This window comes from Synchiropus splendidus, chromosome 1 (genome assembly GCF_027744825.2).
Source record: "Synchiropus splendidus isolate RoL2022-P1 chromosome 1, RoL_Sspl_1.0, whole genome shotgun sequence".
Taxonomy (NCBI): domain Eukaryota; kingdom Metazoa; phylum Chordata; class Actinopteri; order Syngnathiformes; family Callionymidae; genus Synchiropus; species Synchiropus splendidus.
In genome coordinates, this window is record NC_071334.1 from 58485497 (window position 1) to 58505823 (window position 20327).

The 20327-nt window shown below is 41.2% G+C and overlaps 1 protein-coding gene across 1 annotated transcript; it reads right to left on the reverse strand.

Moving 5' to 3' along the window:
* Positions 1 to 13597: 13597 nt before the first annotated feature.
* Positions 13598 to 19648, reverse strand: cdk9 (cyclin-dependent kinase 9 (CDC2-related kinase)). The gene is made up of 8 exons (XM_053878367.1): positions 19548 to 19648; positions 19298 to 19411; positions 17838 to 17919; positions 17371 to 17461; positions 17122 to 17288; positions 16342 to 16513; positions 16048 to 16196; positions 13598 to 15968 (listed from the first exon to the last, which is right to left on the reverse strand). The coding sequence occupies exons 1-8, from the start codon at positions 19586 to 19588 to the stop codon at positions 15603 to 15605; spliced, it is 1182 nt and encodes a 393-aa protein (XP_053734342.1). The 5' UTR covers positions 19589 to 19648; the 3' UTR covers positions 13598 to 15602.
* Positions 19649 to 20327: the final 679 nt, after the last annotated feature.

Sequence of the window (20327 nt, forward strand, 5' to 3'; positions counted from 1 at the left end):
AAAACTATGGCCTGCTTACATGACAGAGTGCATTTCTGAAAGACTCATTTCAGGTTGAATAATGTGAGTTAATGTCATGCGTCATGCTGCGTATCTCAGTGTGTTAATGTACATTACTGTTTCCACAGTTCACACACGCTGATAGATTCAGATCATCCTGCGAAGGTTTTCTCAAATGTCTCTCAAGGCTGAGTCCAAATCTTCTGCCTTGCAGATTCCTCTGTAGGCCACTACAGAAAACCGTCTTCTGGCGGCGTTATATTGGGAGCAGCCCTCTGCGTCTCATCCGCACCACGCTGTGCATCCCGGTCTCCGATGAGGACGGACAAGGGACGAGGCATAAGCAGCGACCACAAACCTTGCTAGAGGAACAAGGCAGTCGTCATTATTGTGTGTATGTTCGTCGATGTCTCATTGAAGAAACTCAAATCTATCGTCATTAGAAGTCGAAGCTCATCAAAACTTTACACTCTTGATCCTCCACGGTGTTGTTGCTAATTGGCTCTTGAATTAGTCAGGCTAATTAGCAATATGCAGATGAGTCTTGATTGATTGGAGTGTTGCATCCAAGTTGCACCAAGCAGAGAACCTGGGAGACACTCGATAGAGAGATAATTGCAATTAAAGTCATTTGCATGTGTTGATGAATTGTCTCATGCTTCTCAAGATCACAGCCAAAGAGAAAAGAATGGATCAGAACCTCAGCTCAGACCCACACGGCATAGTTGTTGTTTTCCTGACTGAATCCCGACAAAACAGATCTTCATAATAATTCTACAAAATAAGTTCATATGAGACACAAAGCAGACATTGCAACGTCTTGAATGCAATGCAGTGATGAAAGCGACCATGCTGTTTGTTCTCCACTGTGGCTGCTTGCAGCGGAGTTCCAGAGGGTGATGAAGTGGAGCTAGCTCTTGTAAATGGATAACAATTGAATATTTCTATTTCCAACACATTAATAAATAGAACGAAGTAGATTCCAAGCCTGTGCCTTTCCACTTTACCCTCAATTTGTACATTTTGTGTGCATTCAAGCACTGCCCAGGGTGTCACCACCCATCCTGTCATGTGTGACATACAACACGGAGAATAAATGGCTTACTAGGCGTGAAAGCACAGTCCTCAGTCAAAAATGTGTTAGATTCCATTTCATTCCAGATCTCAAGTAAACATAAACTTGTGGATAGTAACTGAAAGTGAAAGATCAAGTTACTAAGAGAATCCGCAGGGTGGATTGTGGTTGTTAAGAGTAGTATAGTGAGGTGTTGTAGTCAAGACCATGTCCAGACCAGAGCATACAGAGACCAAACTGAACACAGATGATAACATTTCTGGTTCTGGATTCATTTTGGAAAAAAAAGCAAAACAAAAAACTTTTTTGTCTTTTGCAGTAAGAAATACATGTGTGTCTACATGACTCATGCACAGATAGACCGAGAGTTGGGCTCCTGCACGAGTCCTTTTTTACAGCAAGAAAAAAGTTTCTCCTCAGTTCCACCTAAATGTATTTTGAGATCTGAGGTGGCATTTATTTGCGTATTTGTGAGAATCATTTCCTGACCAGCACCACAGAGCTCTAAAGCCCACACCACGGCCCCTCCCACTCCTCCTCATGCTGCAGAGTCCAGCAGTCAAGCGGCCGCTCTACCCACCCGCAGCATCCCACATCGGTTCCCATCATCCAGAGTACTGATACTGTTCATTAGGATCTTTTTGTTTAGTTTAGCATGTTTAGTTTTGTATTTCAAACCGGCATTACATTTGAAATCCCAGAGCAGACGTGCATCAGCAACCTTATGTTATACAGGAATATTTTCTGACTACTGCAAAGACATGCAATGGATCTAAAAAGTTAGATTATTTCAGTGACTAACTGACCCAGCAACAACAATTATTTTATGATGGGGCAGCTGTCTTGAGAACCAGCCGCCCAAAATGTCAGTGCCTGATATGCCTAGCACCTTAGTGTAACCCCAGATGAGCAGGCCAAGGGTCTGCTCCTCTCCAGAAACCTGCCAGCGTTCCATTTTTTTCAGGGTCGATGCAAGGACCTCACAAGTAGCCAATTGTCTGTTAGCTTTTTTGGCCAGGCCACATTAACACTTTAGCTTAAGAGTGAACAACTTGAGGCATAAATCATTTATGTTGAGGTTTGGGACAATGACACACACACACACACACTCACCAACTATCCCTTACGGTTAAATGAAACATCTACAGCTGTGTTAATACAAACAAGCTGCTGAGGAGATAAGCTGTTTGACCTTTAACACACTGTTAAATAAATCGCTGTATGTGCAGTATAATGGCAGCCCTCGTGAAACAGACACGCCGTTGATATGTGCAGGTAAGATAGGAGTGTGAATCGGGGGGCTTTTGTGGCAGAGGAGGGGGATGGTGTCGCCATCCCAACCAATCGGAGCTCTTTGAATAATTAAAGTGATCAACTTAATTAGCTTAATTAAGTTGATTTGACCACGGAACACTGCCATATGGCACAAGGAAACAAAAGAGGGGGGAACTAATTAAAAGTAAAATAATGAGGATTTTAATTAACTGGTTCCCCAGACGTCAGCAAGCAGGGATGTGGAGTTGTAATTAAAAAGTCCTGTAGAGCTGGCAACATTCTCTCCCTCCCTGTTTTAATAACGACAAGGGCTCCATCCATCTAATTAAATCTGTAAATGAATTAGCAACATCGAGGTTCCCACTTGAGTTTTAGAACCTACCTCCCACGGCAGAGCTCCAGATCGCTCTCATAATTTCCTGATAATTGAGAGAAAAGAAAAGGTCGACGGTAGAGGTGAACTGTCTGAGACAAAGTCAGAGAGCAAAGAGGGTTGGGTTGGAGGACAGAACATATCGTCCCAGAAATCCCAGCTGTAGGTTTAATATATCTGTTGCTATTGTTTAAATAATGCCATGACTCTTGCTGCACGCTTCAATGAAAAGTTGCTTAGGAAAGACAAATTCCTGTCTTCCAGTCAACGACCATCAGGATGCGACTGAACTTTGTCGGGCAGGTACCTTGCGGCAAGTCCTGAGTCTTATTCAAAGCTGAATGAAGCTATTTAAAAGTAGTTCTGAGTTGGGACACCATAAGAGGTTGAAATTAAGATGCAGTTAAATGGAAAAAAAAAGAAAAGCATTCAGACAGCGCAAACCTCAACCAAGTAGTTTCAGTTCAACCTACAACACGGTATCCTGACGTCAAAGTTTCCTCCAAAAAATGAATACAGAATCTGGCAAAATGCAAAAATGGTCTCCCAAAGATAGAGAATGGATCCTGGATCCAGACGGTGATCACTCCCAAATTTTATTCATTTGCTGTCCCATTTCAGGCATTTCCTAAAAAAAAAAGTGATCCAAATACGTCTATAAGGGCAACTTTAAGTTAGAAAACAGAAAACATAACGTGGCTAAGGTAAAAAACTAAATTAAGTAAGTAAATCCTGGAACTTCTTCTGGAAAGATATATAAACTCATCATTTTTATTTTAACTTTCCGTGTTTATTTAACACTGGGAGAGTGTTGTGTCAGGCTCAGTGTGTCAGCACTCTTTTTTTGGTCCAATTTGCTAATGATGGAAGTGCCCAGAAAGTAATGTTTTTCTTGACTACATTGCCACACCTTCATCACCATCTGATGATTTGCAGTGCTCATGTCATTTTTAAGTAGAGCCCACTGGATCAGAACATGTTTTCATTCCCAGATGAAAGCACCTCAGTGGCTCCTTCCAGAAATGACAAACAACAAACCTTCTTCAGCTCCCACCACGTCCAGCTTGCCATCCAAACTTGGTGGTCATCACAGTGAGTGCGCCTCTGTCATTGGAAAAGTGGCCAAAAAAAAGAAAGAAACAGAAAAATTGCCCAGTGCCCACATCCACAAGTCTTGAGAAGGTGATCAGAGGGTGGCTCAGAACCAGAGCCCCAAACCTCGACCTTCATTCTGTGTGTGTGCTCAGTGATTTTATGGCTTTGGTGGTTCGGCCTGTCAGGTCAGCAGCCAGGCCATCAGAGTGAGACCACCAACATCCCCCTGCTTCATTCCTGGCATCAAGGTTTCTCTGTGACAGTGGGATCATTGATCAGCTCTGTCGTCTTCTTCACTACGTCCCTTGGTCCTCCTTATTAAACTTCATTTTGACCGTGACTGTGTGTGACATCACCGCGTTCCCTCCTATGAGTAGAGGAGGCGAGGTGCCAAGCCAACACTCACAAGCCTATGAGGACGACAGGCTTTCATTAGCACTCTGTAATTAGGAACAGATGCAATTTGCAGCAGAGAGCTGGGCTCATACAAAACCCTCCACACGCATGCGAGCCCACTGACACGCACTGTACCAACACTGCCTCGTGTCCTGTTTGACCTCGGTGAGACTTTGAGGTAATCTAATGGGAAAATTAAAATATACACTCATGAGTGAGACTGTCTCTCAGCACATTCCGTTGCATGAAAATAACCTTAATAGAATGGACAGCGGAAATGCATTCGATTACATTGGAGAAAAGATGGTTGGACACAAGAAAGGCAGTGAGACAGTGCATACCTCCTCTATGTCATGTCTTAATAAAAACACAGTAGACAATTAAACATCTTAAACAACTACTGAAATATGTTGACCCATGGCAAAATAAGTGATTCACTGTAGGACATCAACCACAAACCCGCAGTGTTTTGAGTCCTTTTATCTTGTACTGGTGTGTTTAAGAAGCATTTAATGTACAACAACACAGTTTCTGCAGTTGCAGCAGATGGTGAGCAATGGCGACTTTACAGACTAGTGATCATGATGATGGTGGTGTTTAAGTGCACCAACATTTTCCTCATCTTGTATTGTATGAATATTGTACACCAATGCAGTGATTATTAACCATAGGGCCGGCGTGGTTATGGTTGGGCCGCGAGTGCCTCCTTGAGGGCCGCTTAAAGTTTGTGTCACTGAATTGACTTGACAGCTGCAAATCTGTGATAGTTAACAACTATGGAGAAGTTTTGGAAAAGAAAAAAAATACATGATTAGCATTTATTTATATTTTATGATTTTTAGACATGGTTTTATTATATTTATTCAGAATTTTATTCAGTTTTTGCAATTTTCTCAACAGTTTGCATCAAGTGTATTTTTTTCTTTTTATTCTATAGTAAATTTGATGATTGCACCTGGTTCTGCTGCTGGTCGGACTTTTCTATGACAGATATCTTTGCGATGATGGTTTCATGTCATTTCACAAGGTTTTGGTTTTGTTTACGTGTAAGTAGATTAAATATGGTTATTGATCACATATGAACTCAAGAGTCATGAATCACTTCTATTGAACGGGCCCATTTGTTCGGAGAAAGGTGGGCCCCGAGATCAAAAAGGTTAAGAACCTCTGCTCTGATGCATGAACTCATTTGGAATGTTTCCACAGATACAATCGAAGGTGTCATATGTTTTGCCAACAGAGAGTTCACTTCTGTATGTCATGAGAGCAGTTAGTATTCTCGCCTCATCTGATTTTATTTACCCTCCCGATCCACTAAACAGTGTCTGCTTTGTGTCCATCCGTCCATGAGCTGGATATTATTTTGAGCCTCTATTCTGACTCTTCTATTTTGGACGTCTCTTGTTAGTCGGCAGCAGAATGTGAGCTCAGTGGGAAAACTTGAGAGTGGATAATCCAAACACTAATCGTTGCTAAGAGCAGGGTGTTCATTTACATTATACAGCAAAGGGTGTGCAACAGTAAAGACAAGCCCATCTCTCTTTCACTAATCGAGCATGTGCCGCTACCAAAGACTTGATCAGGACAGGCGCTAAAGGGACTGAAAATGCGCCCTAATGACTGAACTCCTCTGGTGATTATTATCGCACACAACTATTCGGACCCGGGAGAAGCCGGTGTTTTCTTCTTAAACTAACATTATTGGATGGTTCCTGCAGCAACAGCAGTGCAACCCTACACCTCTGTCCTCTGGCTGCCCCCTCAGCCCACACCACACTTCCCAGTTCCCCTCAAATCTCCAGATAGTCCAGATACAATGTCACTAATATCCCTAATTACCTCATTAAACTGACACACAAGCCACGACTAAAGCTGAGCCACGGACCCTAATTAGACACCTAAGCATAAAGCCAAGGGCACTTTATGGAGGGGCACTTTGGGGAATGTTTTAATGAGGACATGGTGCTGGGAATAACTTGGGAGTCATTTGTTGACGCAGGAGCTGCACCCGGTGGCCAGTACTTCCAAACTTTAATCAGACTCACACATGCACGTATGGCAGAGCGAGAACGCACTTCATAGGAGCAGATGTTAGTGACCTCTGTAGACAGACGCTTTCATTGCATGCTGAATGAAAAGGTGGCACCTTCTCACCATTTTGTTTCTCAAAACGGAGAGAAGTCAACATACGTTCAACACTGTGCTTTGAGCTGTGGAGGTGTTTTTGACCGGTGTTGAACATTCACCACAGCAAAGAGGTGAGCAGTGCTGAGATGCAAGACCTGAGGTTAAAACTTTGGATAAACATCTTTAAATACAGGGTGTGTCAATTATTTTCTGTTGCGCCCCCTTCAGGAAGACGTAAACGTTCTGTACCCCAAACTCTCCGCCGCCTCTGTTAATAGTATCAATTATTATAAGTGCACCTCTGGATAACCGTGTTAACATTAAGAAAAGAAAAAAGAAAATAATATAGATCACCTTACAATAAAGAATAACGTAACTAATAAAGAATAAATTATTGACACTGTTGCTGTCTGAAACAAAAAATGACTTGAAGTGCATCAATTTGCCTGGAATAAAAAAATTAAAAAAAAATCATGAGCGGATGTGCTGTTACACTTTATTCTATTACGGCAAAGAACTATGTACCGCGGGCACATGTGCCCTCCTGGCATCGCTCCACACCCCCCCCTCAGGGCGCCCGCCCCACTACTTGAGAAGGACTGTTTAAAATGAATGTATTTGTCTTGTTCAACCCTTTTATTGTTTTCAGATTTATTTTTCACATTTCTGACTATTTTAATCCTACATGATCTACAGCTCTTCAAAATGTGGATGAAGCAAAAAGCTCAAATGAGCTGCTCGAAAAGTTGTTTTTTTTTTGTCTTGAGCTTGACTGAATATCTTCCATATGTTCCTTTTGAAGATCAACTGAATAACAACGTTTGACACTTAAATAGAGAAGGTTTTGGGTTTCGGGTTCTGTTGCGTGTACGTCGACATAGCGGTGAGGAATATGTTGGTGATTTAATCCGAGCTTGTTATATAAGTGACGTCATTCCTGCTTACTATTAAAAACTATTAGGCAGATTTACTCTCTGTTTGCTTTTTCTACCAAATAACTGATCGTCAACTTTCATTGATGGAGCTCATCGATCTCTTTATTGACTTTAACTTTGCTGTGTCAGCTTCATCTTGCGCTTGCTTCTCTCCTAACTCAACTTGCTTCCAACTACGAGGCACAAAAACTGTCAAAAAATAAGCAATCTCAATAAATCACCTACAATTATTCAGTCATTATGTCAGTCTTGATAGTTTGAGATCATGTGACTCTCTTTCCAAAAGCACTGATCAATGAGCCATTAATAGCCAATAAAAAATAGTTTTAATTTACCATAGATATTCAACATACAGAGTCGTAATACTTCTATTTTTCAAGGTCCTTAAATCAGCATATTGGTATTTGTTTGTATTATGAGTAATCTGAATTGGCATATAATCATAAATTACTCTTTATATCTTACAAACTCGACAGCAGCTCACGGCCGTTCCAGTTTACGAGGTGGTCCCTTTAAGATATTGAACGACACACCTCTTGTTTAAAGCAATTCCTGCAGCATAAACCAATAAACACGCGTCTCCTATTAATTCCCGTATGTTTTTTAAACTCCTTGAGCGTGATTTTTACAGCCCTGTATGTTTCTGCTGATGAGTTAAGGCGCAGGAAACACAATGGGAACTGAGGGCTCCTTGTGAGACACAGACTCATCTGGTCACCCAGCTGTTTTTGCTTATAATGCTTCAATAGCTTTTGATGCTCACAAGCAATTTCCTTCAGATGACTATCACATTATATGGAATTAAATTGCATTACCTCACACGCAGTGAAGGAGGTTTATTTACTCAACAGATGGCTGCTTGATCCTGGGGAAATATGAAAAGTGCCTCAGAGGATCATACTGCTTAAATCATTTTAATGGTTTTATTTATGAAAACGGAGTCAAGTCAGGTCATGTGACTTCACATATTTTGCATGTAGGGTTAACAGTGAGAAGTGATGAGATGGAGTTAATAAAGGTGTGTGTGTGTGTTTGTGTCCTAGTGAGGTAAAACACCTCCTTTTTGCCTTCGTGGAGCCCTTTTGCTGGACCCCACTAGCTTAAGTTCAGGTTCAGAGTCCTGGTTAAGGTTAGCCAGTAGTTTTGGATGGTTAGGTTTAGGGTGAGAGGCTATGTCAATGAGAGGTCCTCAGAAAGACATATGTGTGTGTGGTTTGTGTGTGTGTGTGTGTGTGTTCCTGGCCAGGGTGGGTCGAATCAGTCAAATGATGTGTTCCAAAGTAATAAACCTGCAGCTTTCATCCCTGGCTCTTACAAGAATAACACAAGAGGGTTGACGAAAGATGATCTGTTATATGAGATAACAAAAAATCCTGCTGTCCGTTACAGCTAAGCCCTTTCTGTGGAGTTCCACTAGGAAGTCTGATGTCTGGCTGTTTCCTGTTTTGCCTCACTGAATGAACTTATTGTGCTCTTCACTTGCTGCAGCTCCATTCACAGACTCACAGAAGTTTCCAGGATCCGTCCTGGACTCTATCTCTCAGGCCACTGACGCAGAGTCAAGATAAAAACGTCAGTCAATGCTGCCTGGGAAGCTGGAAATAATGACCTCTTTAAAGAGGAGCTATTGGGTTATCTCACTGCTCCATAACATCAAATGATCTACAGGCAGGAAACGGCAACTGGTTCTGTATTAAACAGATCAATCATGAATTCACTGAGCCTCCTTCACCACAGGTCTGTAAGCAAGAGCTCAACTGTAATGAGTGTAAATGGTGGTGTTTTTCATTTGTTCTTCACAAGGATTCAAATCCCAACCCCTCCTGAATACTTGAGTTTAAACCAAACATTATTATTGTTATTTTTATTGTTATTTCGTTGTATACTGTAACAGCAAAATTCATTTTAATATTTTGAAATTATGCTAAATAAGATGATCATCTCAAAAAGGCCCAAAATCTAGAAGAAAAACAGTTGCACAGGTGCAGTTTTAAAATCATAAAAAAACAGTATGTAGTGCTTTGACAAAAGAGATACTTACAAAGTCACTCAATATTAATATTGATATTAATATATTAATTTGTAAGGAGCAGGACAATGTATTTTATTGATTGTTGTTATACAACTGTCAATGGTTTTTAGTCTGTTTTGTTATTTACACCAATTACAATATATATATAGAGTTTGTGTATTCTCCACTTGGTTGTTTGGTTTTCTTGAGTGCACACCGCTTTCCTGCCACAGTCCAAAAACATCCAGAGGTTAACAGATGACTATTAACTGGTGTGTGTGAGTGGTTGTCTGTCCATATGTGAGTAGCGATGGAGTGGTGGTGGGTCCATGGCGCCTCTCTTCTACTGCAACTCCACTAACTGAATAAATGGAAGCTAATGAATGAAATAAAAGTTATATTTAATTAATTACACTTTTCATAAGTAGTGAATTGTGATGAATTACATTCTTATTTGACACCAGAACGACCAAATTGCAGTTGAATGGTATTGGTGCACCAGCAAACGTTCCTTTTGAAAGAAAGTCTTTATGTGTTTAATCTGAGTAAATTGCAGCATTTTGGGGAATTGAATAATTAAAACAAATCACTTAAATTCCCAGTTATAATATATATTCGGCAATGTTTTGCCCATAAGAATGAAGCACATTGGAATGCAACATCAGTTTGCTATTTGTCCTGGGGGCCACATTTAGCACTCTATGTTTGCATTTCAATGCAAAAACTGTGGTCTTTGAACACCGACCGAATAGAAATCATGTAAATTCTCACCTTTTATTCTTTCCTTCTGCGTCGCCTTTTCATATCTGCGAGCTCAGAGCTGGAGTGGACAATTACATTTCCTAAGGAGCCGCATTAAAAACTGGGAGTGTTTGAAGGGTCGTCTAGGATAAAGACAGATGGCTTTAAATTAACTTAATTTCTGTGACTAAAATATTATAAAATTAGGAGAAGATAGGATAAAATTGTAATTACACAATGACATTTTATGCTAAATATATATAATTTGATTATAAATTGTTTCTTGGAAAATCTTGGAATATTATTTTGAGAGACAAGTTGTAGCGTTAAAATAGTCTGGTTTAATTTAAAAATCCAATATTGTGGATTGTCTGTTAATAGCTGTGGGTGGAGAAAAACAAAAGGGTGAAATATGAATGTAAAGACCTTGACAAAAAAAATTATGTTTCTTTTGTTTTATGCTCTCAGTTCATGAGGGTCGCACACATGTGCACAACGTGTGGCCCCCGAGCCGCACTTTGCCCACCTTTGGTGTAGAGATTCAGTGCTGACTGATTGAAAAGCAGACGGCTGTCTGCTGAAACAGTGTCATCTAGTGGTGGGGGGACAACATGTTGGATCAAATGTGTGGACATCAGGCACTTTGAAGTGACTTTGGTGCCACTTGAAAAAGTGGGGATATGGCATATAACAGTGGTATTCCGCACTAATGTTTATAATTGTCAATACTATTTGTGTTCAAACTAAGTCTGCACTGTGAGGAGGCTGTTTTCAAAGACCAGACTTAAATGCACAAAAAAGAGTAGTGGGCTGTTGTCCTGTTGGCAGAGGCCCCCTGCTCACTAAGAGGGCACCCTTTACTGACTTGGCTGATAGAAATCTGCACTGACATTTCCTTTCCCTTCTATCTGAAAGAGCCCAGCGCTGACATTACAGCTAAGCATTTCAAAGGGCCAGTCAAATTGTTCTCTTTTATGCGATGTCAGGCCAGCTCTCCAGAGAGCGCTGGCATATGAAGAAGGAGATGACCAGAAGGATCTAAGACCTTATCGGCCGAGAATAGAGGAGGCTGCTGGATACATGACTGAATACAACACGTGACCTCTGAACTTTATGAATTCAAAAAGCAACAAAATTCCATGAACTTTTAACGTATCCATATAAACCTTCATGAGACAAAAGGGCTGGCAGAGACTGTGCCAGATGTATGTATAATTCAAACTGTGGCGGTCTTTTAGGACTGGTAACGTAATGATTCCAGAATAATAAGGACAATAGCAAGATAAGAAAGGGGCCTCTTTTTAACTCCAAACAGGTCCAATTCATGTTGTTATTTGATGAACGTACGCAGGGGAAGTAAGAAGGCATATTTCATGCCGTTAACTTCAGGAGTTTGTTTGCAACGATATGATTCCTTCCAGCGAAGCAACACACTCCCGGCGCTCCAGGACGCTGACAGCTCCTGTGTGTGTGCCCTTTGATTGATGAACCCTACTGCAAATGTTTTTCATGCGAGTCAGTGGGAGTTTAAGTGCCTGGTGCATGTTAATACCAAACAAAGCATTATGCGCGGTGGTCCCATGGCTACCTCGCTCTCCCCTGACTTCATCACTCTTCTCTCAGAGGTTGCACATGACTCCAGGACAGAGCTGGGAGAGAGGTGGGGTGTCAATGATTGAGTGACAAGATGAGACTTCACACAGACACTCGCGTCTTGTCGCACGACGTAGAGCAACATGGCCCTCACAGACGCGTTTGACCCCGTGTTCAGGCACTTATTGACCGAGGCATAAGTGGTTATGAATAAACTCCTCTTTGAATCATCGCATTTGCTGTTAGTAATTTTTTTTCAAGATTGAAAGCAAGACTTTACAGCTACAGGGAGCAGTAAAAGGGACCCTTTGTCATCTCCGTCAGAATGTCTCCACTCTGCCTTGGGAACATCTCATGGGTGAGGTTGGAAGTGGCGCCAGCCTTATCAATCTCACATCCACATGACCCGATAACTGAAGCACGGTTGGTAAAGGGGATGAATGTGAATTTCAGCGGCAGCCAGAGTGGCCCCACTACAAAGTATAAAGGGTGTGCCATGAGCTTTTGGGGTAAAATCTGTCAAAATCTCAGCTTGAGGGTGAGCAGGAAGACATTTAGCCACCATTTACTCCCCACAGTTTTGTATGCCACAGCCAAAAAGCGGCGTATGAAAAGCGCCTCAGGAGTGAAGCAGAGAGCTGCGGAGCCACTAATGTTTGGACGTGGCCCCCTGACTGTGTTCATTTCGGAACAAGCCAAGCTCATCCCCTACCTACTGAGTAGCTAATGCAATTACACCCTTGTATCTGCAGGGGGCTCCCTCTGCCTCCACCTCAGCCCACAGTTTGGGACTGCACCAATGAGAAGGTGTGTGTGTGTGTGTGGTGCAGAGACTGGGATTGGGAAGTCTCTTGCTCAGGATTTACGGTTAATCAATCATCGTGCCGCCTTAATGACACCCTGCTGCTTCCCTAATGTCTTCTGGCAGAGGCAGCCCGCCGCTGGCACTGAGCTCATGCAGGCTCACATATGGCTGCCTCTGAGTGAGTGACAGGACCCCTTTGATGGGAGCTGCCCCGCATGCTGGATGCCATCAGCCCCATACTGCTGCCGGTTGTGAGGACGGAAATAGAAGAGGAAGGAACGATGGAGGAACTGAGCGGACCCCAAAGTAAGACGCGGAGATGAGAGCACCTCAAACGCCAGGCAGATAAAGTCAAAGTAGGAGGTGATAGCGGGCTCCACTTTTCTTGAAGAATTGGTTTCACCAGTTGGACTGAACTTTTGACCCCATCAAACAAAAAATGATGACTAATTCAAATATTGGTGTTTATATTGTTGCTAAACATCTAACAATCATACTGAAGTACCATATTGGTTTCTACAACAAGACATCAGCTTTACAGAAATGGGTCGGTGAGGTTTCATGAAACAGAGTCCTTCTTTTCAGAGGCCACTAGGTGCCTTTGTATGCCTTATAATGCTTGGCTTTCAGCTCATTCAACCACGTCATTTGTAAACCAGCATCGCCCTCTGGTTGCTGATGAAAATGGAGACACTGTTTCATGATACCTCACCTACCCATCACTATTATTTTTTACTCTTCATGTCTAAGAGTGGAATTCAAAAACAGGCAAACAAATTTCAATTAACTAATGGGACAAGGAGCTGATCATTTGGTTACAGGAAGCTTTCAAAGTATTTGTCAGTGTGTAGCGTGTTACACATGCCACTGCTACCTGCTGTCTCAATTATATTTCCAATGTGAATAGTGTCAAATTATATACATGTATGGCAATCGCATTTGGAAAAGAGAAGCATAACTATTGGGAGCTTGTATGTTTCATATTCTAACATCGATGCTGTGAACTATGAACATCTGTCCTTTAACCTTTGAGCCACTTGTTTTTTTTGGGGTTTTTTTTGCAACACATAAAAACCTACTTCTGAATAAGGCGTAAAGAAACTCCAAAAGTCAACTCACAACATCCAATTTTTATGACTTTAACACAATTTAACACAATTACATTGTGGTGATGATCCTAGCCTTTGAGTGTTGGGGACCAAGAGATGTTTAAACCACTCCCCAGTCAGCAAAAGCAGACAGAATTGTACCATTTTGGGGGTGTTGCTGCACATTTGACTGGCATTTGCCCCATGCCAGCACTTAAAAGAAGGCGCCAGCAGCCATTTGGAATAACATTTGATGTCCAACTGTGGCACAAATATGGCTCAGCTATGAATCTGATGTCACATCCACACAGATGAAGCAGTTTGCCATGAAGAAGAGCGGCAAATCCATTTGCATTCAGGCGACCGCTGTCCCATCTGTCCACTGGAGCACTCTCTAATTTATGTTAGTTGTTGTTGTCATCGTTGTCAACACTCAGCAGCTCCTGCCACACACACTCTTCCTCAGTGGACGTGACAGCGGAGGAGCACTGGAACTAAAAGAGCAATCCATCATCTGAGTAAAGCTCTTGTCTGACAGCAAACACACACACGCAGACTCTGAGAGCAACCTGAGGTGATTCATGGAAAATACTTTTATGATCCACAACAGTTGGCACCACAGCGTTAAGAGCTGTTCACCAAAGAAAACAATGTCAGATAAAGAACATGTTTCAATTTGCCTGCCGCCTCAATTCATAGTAAATTAAATCACTTATTTTATGAACAAGTTCTGAACTAGTTTAGATCAGCCGTGAAGAAAAAAAGACTATGTGAAAACAGTGTTCAAACATTCACAGAGATTAAAATGTACTAAAGAAATAATGTCTGAGCATATAAACTGTTTTGTTTTATAAGTATGATCAAAAACATACAAATATGTATGAGGTTTCAAAAACAAAAAAAAATATTGTGATAATGATGATAATAATAATAGGGCTGGGGAGCATGGCTTTTGAGTCCACACTGTCCCACAATCCAAAATTATTTGTCCAATTTACTGGAGTTAAAAAATAAATACACAAACATTTGATGCTGTGTGCATTGGTGGCTGGGGGAAAAAAAGAGGATAAATAATAATGCAAATAAATGTGTTAACAACCTTCAAGTCTCAGATAAAGATATATCCGCCTTAACTTAATGAGACAGTTAAGATGGTTGTTTTAGTGATTACCCTGGATACTATAGTCCCGTATTGTTTTTCATAAATCTTTCATAAAAACCGTTTTAGAGAAAAGAAAACTATTATTCTTATCTGACTCGCCACTCAGATTTACACTGATAGGATTAGAAATGAGCACAACTGGTTGATATGGTCAGATACAAATGACGACAGCCGTGCGCAATAAAATAAAGGTCCAAACATATACTGACCCGCCCCAACTACTTAGCATTCTTAATAATCATAAAATAAAACGGATTTTTTTTTATTCATCCTAAGAGGAAATAAAATATGTTTCCAATCGATTAAATGCGTCCTCGCGCTAAAACACGGCACATTACTGACCCCTTCTGGAAGATGTCTATCAACTACAGGATTCGGACTATTGAATGTCATGTAGCTGTTATGTTTTAATAAATAATGATCATCTGAATACTGCATTTGTTTATATGATGAAGATTATGTGAAGCTTTCTCAAATCATCCGTGCAGCCTCCAATTCAAGAGGATGAAGATGTGTTTTCACATGACTACAAAAAAAGACGGCGATCACATGTTGCATCAACAGCTGAGGATCAAGATTGATTTATTCTGAGCCTCATGTTTTCCGATGTTTTGCTTTAAGTCACAAAACTTGTTTATGACAGTGTTCCCAAAGTGGTTACAAAATAATGTGGATAAGACTCAGGAGAACCTCCAGAGAACAAGACCCAACCTTGATGGCTGAGGTATACAGTACATTCACAGGCAGAGGTTCTTTCTGAACTCTGTGAGAGGCTCAATGATAAAATCAGTTCAACTCTGCAAGGACACAAAGGGAACGTGCAGCATCTCGTCACAATGGTCCAACTGGCAAGAAGGTCACTTTGCAAATAAAAAAAAAAAAAGAAAAGAAATCCCATCTGAAAAAGAAAAAACTGCTAAACACTGCTAAAAGACTCGATCAAACTCTGTCTGGCTGGTGGTGGCCGGGTTTCTGTTCTGGTTGGGCTGCTGTTGAGGCATCTGTCCTCGCCGCCGGGGCGGAGCCAAATATTCAAACATGGAGGTATTGTGGGTGGAGAGCATGTTCTTGAGGTCAGAGGGCATGGGGTCGGACCAGAAAAAGTCATGGTTGAGGGCGTCATCACTGTCTGTGCGTTGAGCCGGGTCCAAGACCAGAAGTTTGTCGATCAGGTCCAGAGCATAAGCATCCTTGACATAAGCCTTAAGCCTGTCCTTCACCTTTCTCTTCTGTCCTTTGGGCAGCTCCATCTTCTGGTACAGCTCGTACTTCTTATCCACACCGGGCCAAACCTTGAGCAGGGATAACATTGAGCAAGTCAGGTGAAAGTTGGAGGACTCAAGTGCAACGAGGCCGAGACAATGACGCTACCTCAGCGGTGATGGAGCCGCACAGCTGGCTGATCAGAGTGAGCTGGTGCTGCTCAGTGTTCCCCTGCATGATGGGACTTCTGGTCCACATCTCCGCCATGATGCAGCCCGCTCCCCACAGGTCGATGGGAGGACCATAATCTCTCTCACCTGAAACAGGGAGCAGTTCTGAGACAAACTCTGGTGCGGCAATATTTATTGTCGATCATAAGCTCTCAAAACGTAAAGCAAAACAAAAAGTTGTCTGCTTCACCCTTCATCATGCCATGAATGAAAAGGTCTGGTGGACCCTTACCCAGCAGGAGCTCAGGCGGCCTGTACCACAATGTTACCACGCGGTTGGTGTAGCGATTGCCCTGGCTGTTTTTGGCCAGACTGAACGCTCTCGCCAAACCAAAGTCAGCCAGCTTCAGAACACCATCTCTGGTGATGAGCACATTTGCAGCCTTCATGTCCCTGTGAAGAATCTAATAAAAACACAGATGAACAGAGTCAGTCAAGGCATGAAAGTGTACAGTTGCATTGCTAACAAACAGGGCTGGAGCGTGACCAACTTCAACTTGATGGCCCACAATGACTTTGTTATGATGCTATACATGCTCACCATCTCATAATGTTTGAATCAAGTTCAGTTGTGGCCTATATTTATAGGTGTAGCCTCTGAAAAGGATCAGGGTGGATGGCTGCTTTCTTTGCTGTAAGATGGCCACCTATCAAGTGGGATCAGTGACATTTCATAAGATTTTGCGGTTAGTAAAAATAGCTGTAATTTGGATGCTCTGGAGTGAATATTATTAGATTATTATATAACGTGGTCACCGCCTGGTCCAACAGATTATCAATCCAACCTTGCTAACAGCGGATGAACAGTGTTTCCAGTAGTCCATAGCAATATAGAAGTAGAAAACATTAATTTGTTGACAGAGTAAATCACAAAAAGAAAGTAAACAGCAGAGAATTTAACTACAATGAGTAAATGTTAAATCCAAGTACTTCATTTAAACTGATCATAGCCTAGTGAAATTTCACATCTCCCACGTCTACATGTTAACAAGGAAAGTACGTAGTCGCTCACCTTGTTTCTGTGGATGTAGTACAGTCCATTGAGCAGCATCTGCATCACTTTCTTGATCTCTGAGAGAGTGAACTTCACATGAGCATTACTCAGCAGTCCAGCCAAGTCGTGTTCGCAGAAGTCAAACACCAGATAGATGCTGCCTTTGTATCTGTTAAACTGTGTGGCTGACAGAAAGGTGGAGAGAAAGAGAGCATTAGAATGTTGCCAACAAAGAAAGACCAATTAATGAGTGTTCAAACCACCAACCTTTAGTTCTGCAGATCTCAATCAGGTTGACAACATTTTCATGTTTCAGCAGTTGTAGAATTTTGATTTCTCTTAGAGCTGTAATGGGGAACTGAAACCAAGAACATTTAAATCAATTCTCATGTAGTAGAGACCGGATTTTCCTGAGGCCCTGGAAAGTTGTGCCAGCAGAGAACTACATCGATTACAGTCTGATAACTGTACAAGATACACATTTTAATAAAAGAATACAAATGTTTCATAATTAAACTCTCTAAAATTAAGAAACGTAAGATGAGCTGCACACCATTAAGTGGCTGACTAATATGAATGGCATTGGTGAAAATATTTTTAATTTAAAGAATCCATTCACAGACTTTTTGAGTAACTAATTTTTATTATTGCATATCTGCATAAAGCTAATCAAACTTCAGTCCTATGAAGGACAAAACAACTTATCAGAGCTACCAGTAAAACAGATGACTCACCCCTTCTTTCTCATTTTCCATCAAAACCTTTTTCAGCGCAACTTTTTTTCCGGTCTGTCTGTGCTTTGCTTTGAATACCTCTCTGCAAAACACAAAGGATATGAGTAATTTTTACACATGTTGCAGCAAATATACATTTCATATTGCACAGCAAATATCAAACTAGCCTCAATTAGCTCAATAAAGAGATAAACCCATTATACAGGCATCAAAGGGCAACATTGTGGTCTATTTACACTTGCTTCTCATTCTAATAGAATAGAAAAGAGACTAATTTAGCGCACGGTAGGTATGGGTGATACTGACCACAAAAAAAACCAAAAAACAACACATATATATATATATATATATATATACACACACACAATTAAAAAAGCACAACTTCTCTATGATAAAACCAACAGTTGCAGTCTTCAAGTCTTCAACATCATTATTTGTTTATGTGTAAATCCAATTGTCAAATAGGTGCACACATGGGCATTCTATGTTTCACATCTCTTGTAGAACCCTGTGTAAGAACAAACTATGTTCTATCAGTTTTTTGTGTAAGAACAAACTATGTTCTATCAGTTTTTTGGCATATAATTGTGTGGGACAGCAAGTGCTCTGAGATGTCCGTGTGTCTGGGGCATCAAGCAAAAGGCATGGCGGAGATGTTGTGCTCATACTTCCAGTAAGCTCAACACCTGACTTGACAATTTTCTTCAGGGAGAATGTCGATGCAAATTGAGAACAAGTGAGTAAATTGCAAGTCCAACACAGCTTATGTTAGTGGAATCTATCGTAAAATTCTCCTCCTGGGGGATTGTTTTCAGCGTTAAATTGTGGTTGACAAGGTCTCACCATTACTAGTGCACAGCAAAATCTGTCTGACATCTGCACAGCATTTCTTCATGCTGTAGTAATGACCAAAACAAAGACGCTCAGAAACAGGAAGACCACCATAAAATTCAAGTTAGTTTACTTGTTTAGTCAGGTCTATATTCAATATTAAAATCCATGAACCCCAACCACATATGGGAAGACAAACTTCTTGGACTTTGAGCATTTTACATCAGGGTTACCACAGAAAGTCAACCTCGACTAGAACCGAACTTGTGCATCCTCCCTGGTCACACTAAACCTCAGCTAGTCCGTCTGTTACATATTATGAATATCAAAAGTTGTCTTCCTCTTCATCTTTAACTGGGCTCTGTACAACGACAACGTATAGATTGTTGTGTAAGGTATATTGAAAGACAACGGGGTTTTCTCACATTGAGTTACGAATCGATGAAACGTTAACAACTTCCCCAAACAGGTGAAGACGAACGTATTTTAAGCGCCTATTTCGACAAATGCCCCCCACACATAATTTGTTAGTTGCTATGCTACATGCTAAGCTAGCTGCTAGCTTTACTTGGTTGACACAATAACACATTTACAACAGGACTTCAATGGCGCGTTTTGATTACGCCTACCCGAAGGTTCCTTGCCCGATCTTGGCCATCTTCTCATATTTAGAAAACTCGTCACAGAAGGGAAATTCAACTCCATCGTAGTACTTGGACATGATCGCGGCCTCCCGGTCGGGCCTGGAAGCCAGAGCATAACAGTGAGATTTGCGTGTATTTTAGAGGAATTGTACACATTATTGTTAATACAGAAAAACACAAAATCAAAATAAATCTTGTGTGTAACGAGTCAGGCTATAAAGCAGTTATTTCTTACTTTTCAGCCCCACCGGGGTTGCTTGTTTTGTCCCGCTGCATCTCGACTGTAGCTGCGGACGTTGCGATGTGTCTGTTCGAACGATTCAAATCTTCTGTCGCTGCGACCGAAGATTCGAATCCTGAGAGTCGTTTGTGATCGTAACATTAAAAAATGACGAATAATGGATTCAAAGTGAGGCATTGAACAAAATATATTGGAAGCAATGACATACGTTTTTCATTCGTTAATGATAAATTGTCTTCCGATAATAAAAGGCCATTGCATACTGTGATTCATTGGATCAAATACACAATTTCACTTGATGTTTTTGCTCCGATTTTTGTGACACACATCGTTGGCGTCATTTGCATACAAAACATAAACGTTATTTCATGTTGGCCCAATCAGATCAGATCAGATCCTAAGACCTAAGAGTTGACCAAAATAATATCGATCACAAATAAGAAACCAACTTCCCCTCACCGAAGTGTTGCGTTTATGGACGACCATAATATTGCCCTGCACGTTATGGTTGAATGAATCAACAGTAACAAAATTATGAGGTTATTTGACCTGCCAACTTAAAACAGACAACAAACCTGTGGTTGGTTTTATATCATATTCAAATATATACAAAAGAATGCAGATCCACCTACCGTCTGCGGTCACACATCGACTGTAAGGATTTTAGAGATGCAACTGAACGCAGCATTTGAATTGATGGAAGGCGACACCTAGTGCTTTGGAGGTAACATCGCATCAACAAATTTAAAGCAAATTGAAACGTTTTACTCATAT